The sequence below is a fragment of the Asterias rubens genome, chromosome 8 (assembly GCF_902459465.1).
Source record: "Asterias rubens chromosome 8, eAstRub1.3, whole genome shotgun sequence".
Lineage (NCBI taxonomy): Eukaryota > Metazoa > Echinodermata > Asteroidea > Forcipulatida > Asteriidae > Asterias > Asterias rubens.
The window spans coordinates 6338496-6354690 of NC_047069.1; the positions used below are offsets into that span (position 1 = coordinate 6338496).

Here is a 16195-nt window from a genome sequence, read left to right on the forward strand (position 1 = left end):
GCGGGGTCCCAGGGAAAGCTGGAAATGAGGCTTGAAGAAGAGCGAGGCTCTTGCTCTTGACCAATAGGAATGAAGACAATTTCTTATAAGCACAAGTGCAAGCGCGCGTGTCATGCCCATGTTTCAACACTTTTTACTGGTGTTATATCATCCGTTCAAACAACCCCTCGTGATGCCCTCTCGACCAATCAGAATGGATAAACTGTCCTAGGTATTTATGAATGTAGGTTGAAGGAGGATGATTCAAAATAGGGCGCTATCAGAAGATTCTGAGTTCGCCATATTGGGGGACAGAATTACCGGGAAGACAGATTCTCCTGCCAAACATATAGGAAATGCCAGGACGAGAGGTCTGATTTATTTGTTTTCTTGCCAGGTCTTCGAACACTCTGCTTTGCCTTCCGAGAGATCTCGAAGGAGGATTATGAAGAATGGAGTGCGACCTACTACAAGGCAAGCACTGCCATGCAGAACAGGGAAGCCAAGCTAGAAGAAGCCGCAGAACTTATTGAGATGAATTTCAACCTCATCGGGGCGTCAGCCATTGAAGACAAACTACAAGATGTATGTCTGATTATTTACTAATTGCAGACGATTACCGCAAAATGCGCGTCTGTCTACCTTTTGCACCATTTCGGAATTAAATTTCTTTGTGTCAGTTTGAGTCCCAAAGTAGCAGACAGGGTTTGTGCGTCAGAATGTGCTACCTTCCCTACTTTTTTTCGAAACAATAATGGATTTGAACCCTCACTTTGCTGTGACACCTCCAGAGCCTGGCCATGGCATGCTACGACACGCTCTCAATCTAATTTCTAAGAGTTTATATTTTGTTTAGCATTCGTCACTAATTCCTGTGTACATGTAATGTGTCCTCAATTTGTGTTGTAATGACTGTCTCTCTGTTTTTTTTCACGGCCCTGATGAAAATAAGCAGTTTCAAAGGTTTTTGGCTATCCTTGGTTTTTTAATCATTTTATGTATATTTTTCTGTATGTTTGATTTTAATGCCAATTAAAATTGCACTAGTGACCTTTGACCTTTGTGTCTATAATTCTTCTCATCAGGGGGTCCCGGAAACGATTGACACGCTCATGAGGGCAGACATCAAACTGTGGGTGCTGACTGGAGACAAGCAAGAAACAGCCATCAACGTTGGTATGTTAAAAAAGCTCTTGAAATCCCAGGGGGTCGAAAGATTTATGTGAATATATAAAACAGTAAACGATCGATAACATTCTTACTTTGGATATTGTTATTAAGTTTGTTGATATACATCATCTTTGTCCTGCATTCCAAACCGGAGTCGCAGAATCTCAGTTAAAGCGAAAAACCGTGAGGCCTTAAAGTTAACGACCTGTAAATCATAAACTATGACTCGCAGCTTGTGCTGCCAAGTATGTACTGTACCAAGCGAAATCAATCACAAGAACCATCTCTACCGTCATAGGTAGAGAGAGTTCAATTATACGCGTCTTGCTTAAGGACACAAGTGTCGAAATGGAGATTTGAACCCACACTCTTATGACCAAACCACCAGAAATTGAGTTTGGTGAACTAGAATGCTCATTAAAGGGTCTATGTACTTTATGTAGGACAAAAAAAAAACAATGTCCACAGATTTACATTAAACTCACACAGTTTGAAGATAATGATGGTAGAAAGGTTCTCTGAAAATATTACTTGCTGAGGTGCTGTAGTTTTTGAGAAATGAGTAAAACAATGTCTTGTCGTCTCAGTGATCATATGACAAAAATTGTCTTAGCATGTAAAAATCGTATTTTCATGACATTGTTTACTCATTTCTCAAAAAACTACAGCACCTCAGCAACTAATATTTTAAGGTACGCTTTCTACTATCATTATCTTCAAATGGTGTAGGTTTGATGTATATCTGTGGGCATTGTGTTTTGTGTTACAGAAAGTACCCAAATCCTTTAACACTTCAGTCGTATTTCCTTTGAATGTTGTGGGCGTCAAAATGCAAGCATGAAGTCTTCATAAAAAGGATTTATTACTTATTCCTTCAGGTTATTCTTGCAAGTTGCTGACTCAGGACATGCCCCTGGTGGTAATAAACGAGGAGAGCCACGATGACACGAGGGAAACACTTCGCCGGCACATCGCCACGTTTGGGGAAGACCTCGGCAAGCAGAACGATGTCGGCCTGGTCATAGACGGGAAGGTAAACTTTGCCCCTGTTGACCTCTATGAACCCTACTACCCCTGAGAAACCCTACGACCCATGAGATTTCAATGAACATCGACCCTAATATGGGAAGATTTAATTGCCCTTTTCATGGTTTATACAAATAATACTAGTACCATTAGTGAGTATGGACCAGAAAGTGTAGATTCATGCATAGATTTGGGTTTGTGCAGGGCGCTAATTATAAAATGGACCAAAGGCCAAATAACATTCGCAATATCAACTCACTCCTGACTTTTAATTCAAAATTAAAAGCACATTCTTTCTCATCTTATAACTTGTCTGTTCTCACTATTTTGTAGCATTTTTCAGCAGCGCATTCTATCTTTGAAAAATACATTTTTTTTAAATCTTACTTATTATTTTACCTTTGTATCTTAATTGACTCCTCGACAGACGCTGAAGTTTGCCTTGGAGTTTGACATGAGGAAGGATTTCCTAGATCTGGCAGTCTCATGCAAGGCCGTTGTTTGTTGCAGGTAAGAATGGGGTGTCTTGGAATGGGATATATTTTGTTGCGGTTTTAATTCTTGATTTGCCGAAATAAACTCAAGATAGCAATGTGCATCGTGGCCGAGTGGTCACGTGCACTGTAAGTGTGCTGCGCGTTGTGCTTGGTCTGTTAACTTATTGTTCAGAGAAGGGGGTTCAGCTCAGTCTTCTGATATGGTTGGCTGCATTAAGTTTGTTTACACTTCAACCAATGTTCGAGGATGCTTCGAAAGGGGCTTCTGCACAATGCACGAAGACTATGATGATGATTAAAGGCCATCTAATGATACAGTTGTAATACCTTAAATGTTATCAACATTTTGTTTTCTTCAACAAGTGTATTGTAATTAATTTCATGCAACTGTCTCGAGCGCCTTTGAATTATTTTTGTTGATTTTGGCGCTATATAAATGTCTTCCGATTGATTGATTGATTGATTGATTGATTGATTGATTGATTGATTGATTGATTGATTGATTGATTGATTGATTGATTGATTGACCTTAACTTACTTTTCAACAGGGTGACCCCAAGACAGAAAGCGGAATTGGTTGAACTGGTCAAACAGAATGTCCACGCAATCACCCTGGCCATCGGTGATGGAGCCAATGATGTGGGCATGATACAGGCAGCGGACGTCGGCATAGGTATCAGCGGTCGGGAGGGTCTTCAGGCGGCCAACTCCTCCGATTACTCCATTGCGCAGTTCCGCTTCCTTCATAAGCTCATGCTGGTCCACGGAGTGTGGAGCTACAACCGCCTATCCAAAGTCATCCTCTACTCATTCTACAAGAACATCTGTCTGTACATTATGGAGGTAATTAAAAGGATTGCACATGACGTAGTTGGCCACCATCTTTGATGAACGTGCACACATGAAAGGCTATCTTTGGCTGAGAATTGTGCCCAGCACGTCTGGCGTGCACTTTTCCATTGTTTGTCATCAAATTATGTGCAATCCATGTGGAAGTTTGTGTTTATTAAGATCAAAAAGACAGCTTGTAGTTCTAGAGGCTTAGAGTTTTGGCAGCGTGTACATGCGTGTACTTTTTTTATTGTTGATCATCAAATATGGCGGTCAATAATGTATGTGAAATCCATCTATAAAAGTGGAAGTTTGTGTTTAATTAGATCAAAAAGACTGTTTGTAAGGCTTATAGTTGCCCTCATCATTGATGAAATTTTCACACGTGAAAGTCTATCATTGACCTTGGAGAGTTGTGTCATTGGCTGAGAGGTATTCGCAGCGCATACATGCGTGTACTTTCTTTATTGTTTATCATCAAATATGGAGGTCGATGATTATGTTGGTTGGCATTGGTTGCCATCATCAATTGGGGTGAACATTTATCAATGCTTCATAATTCAGTTCTTAAGGGCACATTACAGAATTGGTTTTGCTGGCACTTAATGTAATCCACCGTATACATAAACTGACAAACCTGTTGAAGTTTGAGATCGATCGGACATCTGGGTCACGAGAGAATAGTGAAAAACCGATTACAAACTTTGCATTGCATCGATGCCAAAACAAAAATGAATAAAACGCTCACTGAGCGATAAACTCCAAAAAAACGCGAAGTTAGATTATTTTATTTTTCATCAAATATGACATTTCAAGGGATGTTATCTACTATCGTCATCATTAGACCAGGTAAGTTTGATGTAAATCTGTGATCTTCACGATTTTGTTTTTTACCAATTCTGTAATGTTCCTAAGCAACTAATTTAACAGGATTAACACTCCATGGGCCGGGCGTTTACATCAAATTGGGGTGTCTTATGGACTTCAGATATTCCTCATCAGTCTGTTATTTTTGTGAAGTAATTTGCTTAAGATCTGAATTGAAATGAAATCATGTATTTGTCTGTTGACATTTTCAGTTCTGGTTTGCTGTTGTGAACGGCTGGTCTGGACAGATTCTCTTCAACCAGTGGTGCATTGGAATTTATAACTTGGTGAGTTCCTGACTTCATTAAAGGCATTGGACACAGTTGCTAATTGTCAAAAACCAGTGTTTTCAATTGGTGTATCCTAGCATATGCATAAAGTAACAAATCTGTCAAACTTTTGACTCATTTGGTCATCGAAGTTGCAAGAGAATAATGAAAGAAAATACAACCTTGCTGCACAAATTTGTGTGCTTTACTGGGCCTGATGTCTTATATTTTAATGTACATGTACGGCAACAAAACTAACATGTGAAATGTTATTTTAAAAAAGGTGGCCGCGTTTTTGAGATATCGCCGAAAATTCAGAGCAGTTATGTCCACACAGGAAGAATAATCCGAATTGGTATGCACAATCTGAGAAGGGTTACTGCAGTAATGCTTCTCAAATTTAAATTTAGGGTCATAAAAACTTACTTCTTTTTACATAATAACATTACTTTAGCTAATGTAGGCTAGGATTGGCCGAGATGGTCTTTGAAAAGTGTTTGTAATCGTTTGTTATAAAATGCATATGATTAGAAAGAAAGTACAATACAATGATTCACACACATTTGCCTCGAAATTGCATGGTTTTCTTTTCACTTTATGAACTAACACGGTCAGCCGTTTATGGGAGTAAAAAATTTGACTCCCATAAATGGCCGACCGTGTTTGTCGACGAGGTAAAAGGAAAACCACGCAATTTCGAGTGATACTTGTGTGGATCATAATACTCTAATCATATGCCTTTTATAACAAATGTTTACAAATGCTTTTCAAAGATCAACTCTTCCGATCCAAGGCAACGTGTTCCTTTAAGAATGATTACTTATTGTAAACCTTCCTCGTTACTGAGATTCCTGGGCTGTTCAACCCCACTAAGTATTATTCATTGTTTGTATTCTTTAGGCCTTCACTGCCCTCCCCCCGTTTGCCATCGGACTCTTTGACCGTAACATTAGTGTAGAAAGTATGCAAAAGTTCCCCCAGTTGTACAAGCCATCACAAAATTCAGAATACTTCAATAGTAAGGTAAGATGCTTGTTTCTATTTTTTGTTTCATGCAATAAGTTTTTATATTTAATGTGCACATTCACAATGAATTTGCATAACTGCTTTCAAGAACTGCCAGCTTCATAAGCAAATAACATCTGTAGGATTTGAAACTTTGCATGGTGGAAATACGATATGGAAAGGTTTGCGGTAACACCATGTAATCATCTCTAATGAGTTGGTCGTTGGTATCAACTCAAAGGCCGGAAAGCAGAATAACATCTGCTTTCCGGCTTTGTGAAACTGGCTGAAGTAGAGCGAATTCTTACACTATGTTTTACATTTGGATCAATCTCTACCTTTAGGTGTTTTGGATGTGGACAGCCAACGCTGTGTATCACTCTTTGCTCATCTTCTGGTTTGTGGTTGGTGCTCTGTATCAGGATGTGGCCTTCTCCAATGGGCAACTAGGAGGGCATCTGTTCATGGGCAACATGGCCTACACGGTAAGATAAACAGGAAAGATAAAGATCAGACTTTCAATAAGTTTGCTGGGAGATATTTTGTTACCATTGGCGCGCTTGTATAAAACAGAAAATACACTGGTCTGCGTCCATCCCGTTTCCAGGGATGTGATTTCTCCGTTTTTAATTGGAAATACGTTTATTTTGTTAAGCCCCCACCCTCAAATTTTTTTTTTTAATTTGTTATATAAATATTTTCTAACTAAGATCAAAATTATAAGAAAATAAAGATAAAATGATATAGAACACCCCAGATTGCAGAGACCATGTAGGGCTTTCAAAACCAACAATTAACGGATGTACATAAGCAGGCTTTGCACGCGGAAGCTTTCGTGTTGGCAAGCTGTCTTGCTCTGCACTCGCAAGCTATCCCGCTTTGTGCTTAACAGACTACCACATCCCTGCATATCCAACTCGGCCTTCATTGGGTATGGGATGCAGAACCGCTATATATATTTATCTGTACTCAACTCGCACTTGTTTAATAATTAACACGACAATGATAAATTTTTGCATTATTAACAGCTCCCCCTTACCACAGCTGATTTTGCTGAAAATTAAATTCAAATCAATGTATTTTTCCTTCTTCTTGATTTCAGTATGTGTTGATAGTAGTCACACTAAAGGCTGGTTTAGCCATGGATGCCTGGAGCTGGGTAAGTTAAATAATTATTAGCATAAAACCTTTCTTGGTAACAAGTAGTGGGGAGAGGTTGATAGTATAAAACATTGTGAGAAATGGCTCACTCTGAAGTAATGTAGTTTTTGAGCAAGAAGTAAATTTCCACGAATTTGATTTCGAGACCTGAGATTTAGAATTTCAGGTCTCGAAATCAAGCATCTGAAAGCACACAACTTTGTGTGACAAGGGTGTTTTTTTCTTTCATTATTATCTTGCAATCTCGATGACCGACTAAGCTCAAATTTTCACAGGTTTGTTATTTTATGCATATGTTGAGATACACCAACTGTGAAGGCTAGTTTTTGACAATTAACAATAGTGTCCAGTGTATTCGAAAGAGAAAATACATGTAGAATTAGCTGATTACCAACAAAAAGGACCAATGGTATAAATGGAAAAAAATAGTTAAAGGAACATTACATAATTGTCTAAGATCACAGATTTACATAAAACCTAATGATGATGATAGTTGAAAACATCCCTTGAAATACTTCTGTCTGAAATGTCATATTTGGTGAGTAGTAAATAAAACTAGTTTCCCCTTTGGAGTTTATCGCTCAGTGAGTGTTTTATTCATTTTTTGTTTGAATCGATGTCATGCAAATGTGTAATCAGTTTTTTCGCTAGTTTCTCATGACCCAGATGGCTAATTGATCTCAAACTTCTACAGGTTTGTCAGTTGATGTATATGGTGGATTACATAAAGTGTATACACGGCCAGCAACTGTGTTGTTAGAAAAAAAAGACTCTGTAATGTTCCTTTCCTGGCGTTCAAATAGTTCTTGTCGGAACATACACAGGTAAGCACACTGTCAAACTGGCCATTTAGCCAGAGGGAAAAAGTTGTATTCAGAACTGTGTATAATTTTGTTATATTTTGTCTTTCTTTAATAGCCGGTGCACTTCTCCATGTGGTTTAGCATTATCTCCTGGTTTATATTCATTGCTGTCTACTCTGCCCTTTACCCAAGCATCACCTTTGCCGCTGATATGGCCGGACAGGTAAGAGTATATGGTGTCTCACCACACTTGGCACTACTGGCTTTCAAATACAAAAATGCAAAACTGAGCGATATAGTAAATTCACGCTAACCTCATTCAATCTTAAAATTAATTTTGGGGCTGCTCGGCAAATTTTAAACTTTATGTCTGCTTTTAGATGTATGCCTTTGCCTGTTTTAAAAACAAATATTCTTTGGGTTTTTTTTATGGCGTGTTTCTGCTAGTTTATTAAAAAAACTACATTACTTCCTTCTGAAGTATTGTGACTCCCTACGACGGGGGAACAATAAAACATAGTGTTTAATACTATCAACAGCTCTCCATTGCTCGTTACCAAGTAAGTTTGTATGCTAACAGTTGATTTGAGGTATTCCTAATAGTGTCCAGTGCCTTCAAGGGATGGGGGCACTATTGCAATGATGTTGTGGTAAGAGGCATTCTATTATGGGTGTACTTAAATGGGATTTATGGTGTTTTTTTCAAGATGTCATGGCCGAGCGGACAAGAGCACTGAACTCAAGCTCTGAAGCTTCTGTTCAGCAGAGTGTGGGTTTAAATCCCGGTCGTGACACTTGTGTTCTTGAGCAAGACACTCAACTATAATTGCTTCTCTCCACCCAGGGGTAAATGGGTATCTGTGAGGGCAGAGTTGGTTCTTGTGATTGATTAGCCTTGATTGCGCTACACATTTGGCGACACAGGCTGTATACTCCCCAGGGAGCTGAGATGGTTTAAGGAATGATTTAAGGGCCAGTGACCAGGGGTAATAATGTGGAAGCGATTGAGATACGGTTTATAAAGCGCTATATAAAAACCGACTATTATTATTATTTATTTTATTGTGGTTAATTGTTGCATTGTAGGCCTATGAGGTGTTTTCCTGCGGTGTGTTCTGGATGCTGCTGTTCCTTGTACCTGTGGTGGCATTGTGGCGAGACGTGGCCTGGAAAGCGTAAGTCAATTCTCAACAACAACAATATTTACAAATATTGGCTACATTTGTGTGTAATGTCGCAGAATGTAGTCGCAAAGTGAAACCTTGGCTTTTCCAATTCACGAGACGAAGCCAAGGAAATTAAAAAGCCAGATATCACCGATTGATTATATTCTGCACAAAGACATTAAAGCCATTGGACACTTTCGGTAGACAGTGTTGTCCAAAGGCCCACACTTCGTGTATCACAACTTATATAAAACAACACCCTTGTTTCTGCACGTTTCGCCGTGTCATGACATGTGTTTAAAATAAATCCGTAATTCTTGACAACGAGAGTTGTTAATTGTTTTAATGTTTTCTCAAAAAGTAAAGCATTTCATCGAATAATATTTCAAGAGAAGTCTTTCACCATGACCTTCTGTAAACCTGTAAATCTTTGAACTTTTTTTTTTTTTTTCGAAAGTGTATAATGGCTTTCAGATGCATTCATTATTTGTTACACAGAAATTCATCTACCCCACTCTCTGAAAAATCTGTGTAAACAAAATTCTAAACTTTACTCCATGTAAACACCAACCTTGTCTGTCATGACACAACCTTGTTCTTGGTCGAACTGGCTGGGTAAGAATATTTTTTTAGAAACTATGCTACAAAGGGTCCAATAATTATCCATGTTGGACTCCAATATTAAATTTTTGCAGTGTTGCAGCAGTATACATGCCCCAAAAAAGGAGGACATGTGACCTGTGCTTTACCAATCAAAAAACAATGATCTGTGTGTGCGTGTGACTATAGCTGCTCAGCATGAGAGGTTGAAGTATCAGCTAGTACCAGGCTTTGGCGACTAGTGAAGTTAACTACTCAACTAGTCGCGCCTCAAAAAGTTGCGATTTTGACCTAGTCGACTAGTTCAAAATCGCAACTTTTTGAGGCTAATTTTTAAGTACAAATATGCATTGCTGCATACTTTTTGCTGCTAGTGCAATATAATAAAATTCATGCTGAAAAGGATTGAAGGATTGTGTCACTGACGTCTGATTGTGTTGTCGTGATGCCAACATTCCACTTCATGAGCCAGAGCATTTAGCTAGAAATAGACCTTAATGGGGACGGTTTTCAAAGGAGGCCAAGGGACACCCAGTCCTAATCAGCTAAGTCATTAAGTAAGAAAAGTCATGAGCGACACAATTGGTTCACCGAACAGGTAGTTGTGACTTTCTTTGTAGTAGTCATGGCGGCACCAAAAGGTTGAATAACTGTAGTCGCAACCTAACTGAGCAATCAATAGTCACGACTTTGACACCTACATAGTCACACTAGTCAAACAGGCTTACTAATTACCGTTGAAACATGGCTCTGAGAGGGTGTCTAGTAACTGGTTTTCTTTCTTCTAGCCATATCATTATCATCCCCATTTCCCCTTGTTTCACAGTTTCAAGCGAACCTTATTTAAGAGCCTTGCTGAAGAGGTGCAGGAAGCGGAAGGCAACTTGCTCGACCCTACAGCAATAATACAACGATCCGTCAGAAAGAGGTGAGTATAGTCAAATGGAATCCAGTCTATTTTCTGAAAGAGATATGTTTGGAAGGAGGGTGAATTATTGACACAAACTGGCCTGATAAATTATTATTAGTGTGATATGAACTCTGACCGGGAATCGAAGGAGATTGAAATAATTATCAAAGCTAGTTCAAAAGTCTTATTTGTTTTGACTGGTGGATATACCTTTGGTATTTACTCCCCCCAAAAAATAGAAACTTACTTAAGAAGCACTACAGCTGCTGATAATGTACAATAGAAAAAAGTTTAACAACTTTCTGCTGAAAGCAGACTTGAGCAGGATAACAGTCGCGATTTGTACACATGAGCTGTTAGTTTGGCTGGTAATCTTATTCTTGTAAGCATAATGTTGTTAAATGCTCCAATCGTTGGGCCCAATTTCAAAGCGCTGCTTAACGATAAGGTAATTTGCGTGCTTACTGTAGCAGAAAAATTTGCCTAAGCCTTAGCGTATTTCACAGGTTAGCAGAAAGTGTGTTTACTGTGGATTTTGCCTTGTGACGTCATTTATTTTCGTCAGTAAGCACCGAAAGGTTACATGCCTTTTCTTGTGCTTACAATTAGCAGTGCTATGAAATAGAAATTGCACAGTAAGCACAAAATCTGTCGCTAAGCAGCGCTACGAAATTGGACCCAGCTGCTTCAGCAGAAAAATATTGCCAAACATTTCTGCTTAGCAAACATGAGCAGGGTACCAGTTGCAAATGGAACCTGGTAACCTGATTCTGGTGACCATAGTTAGCTACTTTTTAAAGGCAGCTTAGCGAAATTTGACCCAGTTGTTTCTGCTATTATTATTTTGTTAACTAACTCTTGATAAACCTTTATCAGTCTACATGCAATTTCATCGGCCGGTCAGGGGTAAGGCAGTCCGTCTGTAATCAAACGTTAACGTATTCAGGGTTTCTTGCACTAATGGTGGAATGCTGTAGCCGTACACTTTAGAAATCTGCTGTATAGACCTTTCTATTGCAATGACACAGACCAAGTTTTTGCCAGCCCAAGTTTTTGTCAACAGAGGTTGTAAAAAGCCATTAATTTCCAAATCAAAAGTAGATGGCCATAGTTTGTAGCAATGTCACACAAATAATCTAAAAAATAAAAATAGAAATTGAGAAAACAAAACAACCAATCATGGGAGATACTTTGTTTATTTGAAAGTTTACACAAAAATGTTGAATTTTGTCAGAGCATTCTATTAAAAAAGGGAGTGGATGTTTAGCCAACATTTGGTGGAAAATGCCAACCAGTGCGGTTTGTTTATCAACAATGGAAAGGTCTATTCCGACGATTTGAAGACATGGTGGCACGGTTGGGTTTGAGGGTTTTCATCAGGGTAATATTTGATGGATTATATTCTAGGCTATTCTATTCTACTGCACCTGCTTGTGAAGTCCTGGCTCGAGACTTTGCTAGTAAGACAGGATACAGGGGTTGGCATGGTTGGCTTGTGCGTAAAGCGCTCGCCTTTCACCACTGCCCCTGGTTCGATTCTTGGCTCGAGACTTTGCTAGTGGAAGAGGATACAGGGGTTGGCATGGTTGGCTTGTGCGTAAAGCACTCGCCTTTCACCACTGTGCCCCTGGTTCGATTCTTGGCTCGAGACTTTGCTAGTGGAAGAGGATACAGGGGTTGGCATGGTTGGCTTGTGCGTAAAGCGCTCGCTATTCACCACTGTGCCCCTGGTTCAGTTCCAGGCTCGAGACTTTGCTAGTAAGACAGGATACAGGGGTTGGCATGGTTGGCTTGTGCGTAAAGCGCTTGCCTTTCACCACTGTGCACCTTGTTCAATTCCTGGCTCAGTTGCATCTCCGCCACGCAATGTCTTCATTCCTAAAAAGTTGCTTCTGTTATTTTGACTTGGGATACATGTGGGAGCACTTCTGAAGAGTTTAAACTAAGTTTTGGAGGTATTGGTAGCACAGGATTGTTAGTGCATATGTATATGTAATCATATATATTCTGCACTTGTTTAAAGCCAAGAGGGTCCGTCGACTCCTGTTCTACAGAACTCTTAAGACTTGGGTGCTCCACAAGGAATTTTGTGTACAAAGTCTATGGGAGGTTCTTAACTACATGGACAAAAGAAAGAACAAAAGATGTCCCTACAGGGACAACAATTATTAACATCAACAACAACAACAATTTTTTTTTTTTTTTATATATAAGATTGCTTAACAGGAAATGGCTAAAATATAACAATTTCTTTGAACTTTTGTTGCCATCTTGGATCATAGATTACATGCATTGGGCGGCAAGGCTGCACAAGGGTAAGAAATTGATAGTGTGCATGCATCTGTAGTTGTAGGATTATTCCTGCATGCATCTGTAGTTAAAGGATTAATCCTGTAGTCCGAGTTTGTAGTCTAAACTAACTGTTTGGTGTGGATTTTTACTCTTTGGGTTTTATTCTTCTTGATTGAGGCTACCAACATCAGGGTCCAATTTCAGTGATGCTTGAGCAGAAAAACAGTATTGCTTGACACATTTCTAGCAGAAATGAGCAGGATGCCAGTCACAAATTGTACATTGAACATGTTAGTTTGGCTGGTATCCTAATTCTGGTAAGCATAATGTTGTGCTGGGCTGCTTTTTGTGCTTAAGCTGCTCTATGAAATTGGGCCCTGTTGTATCGGAACTGAATGTCATTGTTTCTATTGGCTTGCTCTGGCTTGTTTGATTAATTTCTTGTCTAGCTTGCGGCAAGTTCTTATTTGAACTTTTGCCAAGAAAAGACACAAAGGTTATCACATGTGACATTTATTTCACACTAACAGAATGTACACATAATTATGTTATAAGATAATTAACCCAACGGAAACTGAGTGTAAATTTTCTCCTTGATTAGTATCTCTTGTGGTTTATTATTTGATACCTGAAATTAAAAGTTGCATCCTCAAGATAATCCCATGCCGTCGATTTCACCAAACTGTTCATATCTTAGGATTTATCTTAAGACTTAAGACAAGTCCCAGCCTTGCCCTGTAACATAATAAACCTTAAGATTAATCTTAAGTTAGGACTATTTACTCGTCCTAACTTGAGATTAGATTAATCCTAGTGTTTCGTGAAATCGGCCGCTGGTATCGTAAACTTAGGTGTGATCCCTGGCTGCATGATAGTTAACATTTGCATGGTTTCTCTGAATGGCACCCCCATACAAAGATATTGACAAAATAGGGAGACTGCTAACATTAGGACTAGATTACTCAGTTGGTAGATCACCAGGATGTCATTCTTGAGGTCATTGGGTCAAATCCCTCTATAGTGACCCCTTGCACGAGCATCACATGCGGCGACTGATGCCATGCTCACAAGGTTGGTGGGTAGTTTGGTTTTCTGTGTAAACGCGGCGCCTAAAATGTGCACTTCACTGAATAATGCACAGTGACACTGCCCACCAATATGGCACGTCCAAGATTATTTGATGATGACGCCAGGTGAATTGGGTCAATAGTCAATCATTCTTTGTTCAAACCAAAATCAATTAGTAACAATGTTAACCAAATTTATATTACAGGCACAGGCAAAGAAGAAACGGGCAATCACATTTAAATGTTCACATATTTTTGATGGGGATTGAAGACACATTTACTTGTGTTCTTCCAAAGTTGCCTGTAAAAAATTGCCCTGTGTTGCCTGGTTCTAAATCAAGATGCAAACGGGCGTGGCTTCAATATTTTCAGCCACAAGCAGGTTAAAGGTGGTAACAAGTTATCGCTCAGAGTTGCTTGTAGAAAATTCAGCCCAGTAGGTCTTTTAACCTCCACTTTTTTTCAGACTCTAATTTTGTTGTCACACTTTCTTCTATTTGGATTGGTATCCTTAGAAGCTCAAACTTAACTCTTCTTGCGCAGATTTTGCACTAAGCTTAGGGGGAACCCGAGATAGAGATCTGAGTTGGATATGTGGTTCTCCCTCCCGGCACCAAGCACCTGGCGTAGCATTCTTGTGTAGCAAGTTGTTCTTCTACAACAGATGCTGGTGTCCATGATTTACACCCATAAGGCAGCACTGATTAATACTTCATGACGAAATGAATGAGAATTCTTTGGCTTGACTGTTTGTTTTTGCTCACTCCAGTTTCAATGAGACTTCACGATTGCTGAACAAACTTTTCAAGAGGCAACCAAGCTCCTCAAGGAGAGTTGCTGAAAACTACGATCTATCACAGCGTAAGTTGTATTTTAAATAACTCTTACTCTACCTTTAACAGTTTGTTGTATGGGTTATTACTCTCCACTAGATTAAGGGTTTATTACCCTTTCGAGACCATAGCGGCCACAAGGGGCTTGTACCAAAATGCCCATAGCGGCCACCAATGGCTGCAAGGTTTGACCTACATTCATTCACAGAAAGAGGTCAAATTAAAGGTCATATCTGGGTTTGAATATCCCCTTTAACAAAACAAATTGAAGTGTGCAATCAGACAAGTCTAATTTTTTAAAAGACTGACTATGACTACAGTTTGAATTTCCATGTCGTGGCCGAGCGGATGAGACTACAGAACTCAAGCTTTGTTGATTCTGATCAGCAGAGGGTGGGTTTTAGTCCTGGTTATGACATTTGTGTCCTTGAGCAAGTTACTTTACCATTATTGCTGTGTCCCTCCATGGAGGAAGGAGGAGAAGGAGCTCGAACGAACAGACTTCAAAAGCCGAAGCCGTGGTACTGCGGTCGTTTTACGACACCTCGTAATCACCCACATACCTTACGCAAACAAAGGGTGAACTGGCGTCCGTGAGTTTGCGCGTGCACACTTGGTTCTTCACTCAAATATGGTGTCGTATGTTGTATGGATATAATAAAGAAAAAAATTACTTTTTTGAGACGTGATAAAATTTGTCAGGGTATCCTTTTTGTTACTTCACATCTCTATTAATTTTTGCTTCTCTTTTGTTTTCATCTCAAAGCGCATAGGGACTTCTCTGTGATTGTGATATGCGCTCTACAAAAATGGTTCATTTTTATTATAATTGTTACTCTGTGGTTTTGTGGGTCGTTCGAACTCCTTCTCTTCCTTCCTTCATGGTTCTACTAAGCTTCTGAATTGCAAAAATACTTTTCTCTTAAATAAGAAATGGTGTGAGTCTTTTTTGATGTGGTATTAATTGCCTCACTTTGCACCCCTTACAACAGACGGATATGCTTTTTCACAAGAGGAGCACGGAGCTATTGCACAGGTAAGTAATGATGAGTTATTTCTCTGTTCTCATAACATATGACCAGGAATTTGGGGAAATAAATGTAGCTTGGATTTGTTAATAGTGTCCCATTGTTTAGGGGGAAACAGCTTGTCGCAAATTATCCTATCCCAGCAACACCAAATTTGATTTTGTTATGCATTTCTGCATTATCGATATACTAATAAATCAGTGCTTTTGAATCCTGCTTAAAAAGAAAGAAAAAAAAGAAAAGAAAAAAAAAGGAAAAGGAAAACATCCTCCTTTAAGACTTTCAACATATTTTGGGAATCATGTTGACCCAGTGTTCTCTTTCCCTGCTTTTCACCTCTGTGGACCCTGGTTCTAATTTCACCTCAGACTGCCCAGGTCAAAATTACAGTTGAACCTAGTTAACTGGGGTCAACTGGTTCAACTGGATAGTGACAAAAGTCGTCCATTTTCCATATTATTCAACTGGGTTGGACTAGGTTCAACTGTGTTCAACTAGGTTTAAATTATAAACCAGTTGGTGTCTGTCCATTTTCCATATTAAACCAACTGGTTTTAACTGTGTTTAACTAGTTTATCAACTGGTTTTCAACTAGTTCCAGTTAAACCCAGTTTAACTAGGTTCAACTAGAATTTCGACCTGGGTGGAGCCTTTCATGACATTTGGTTTAAGTTTTCAGTCCTCACCTAAC

At 39.2% G+C, this 16195-nt stretch overlaps 1 protein-coding gene across 3 annotated transcripts in view; it reads left to right on the forward strand.

The window, feature by feature from the left end:
* The window catches only part of LOC117293271 (probable phospholipid-transporting ATPase IA), a 60134-nt gene that overhangs the window by 40466 nt on the left and 3473 nt on the right, over positions 1–16195 (forward strand). The window contains exons 19-33 of one of the 3 annotated variants that reach the window (XM_033775503.1): positions 377–564; positions 1065–1155; positions 2028–2182; positions 2603–2685; positions 3221–3515; positions 4583–4657; positions 5540–5662; positions 5989–6129; positions 6747–6803; positions 7724–7831; positions 8695–8783; positions 10201–10302; positions 12567–12599; positions 14413–14504; positions 15469–15512. In XM_033775503.1, coding sequence (XP_033631394.1) covers positions 377–564; positions 1065–1155; positions 2028–2182; positions 2603–2685; positions 3221–3515; positions 4583–4657; positions 5540–5662; positions 5989–6129; positions 6747–6803; positions 7724–7831; positions 8695–8783; positions 10201–10302; positions 12567–12599; positions 14413–14504; positions 15469–15512 — 1676 coding nt within the window. Of the gene's footprint in view, positions 1–376; positions 565–1064; positions 1156–2027; positions 2183–2602; positions 2686–3220; positions 3516–4582; positions 4658–5539; positions 5663–5988; positions 6130–6746; positions 6804–7723; positions 7832–8694; positions 8784–10200; positions 10303–11160; positions 11210–12566; positions 12600–14412; positions 14505–15468; positions 15513–16195 lie in introns of those variants that run through there. The other 2 variants (XM_033775504.1, XM_033775505.1) reach the window with 2 other exon arrangements.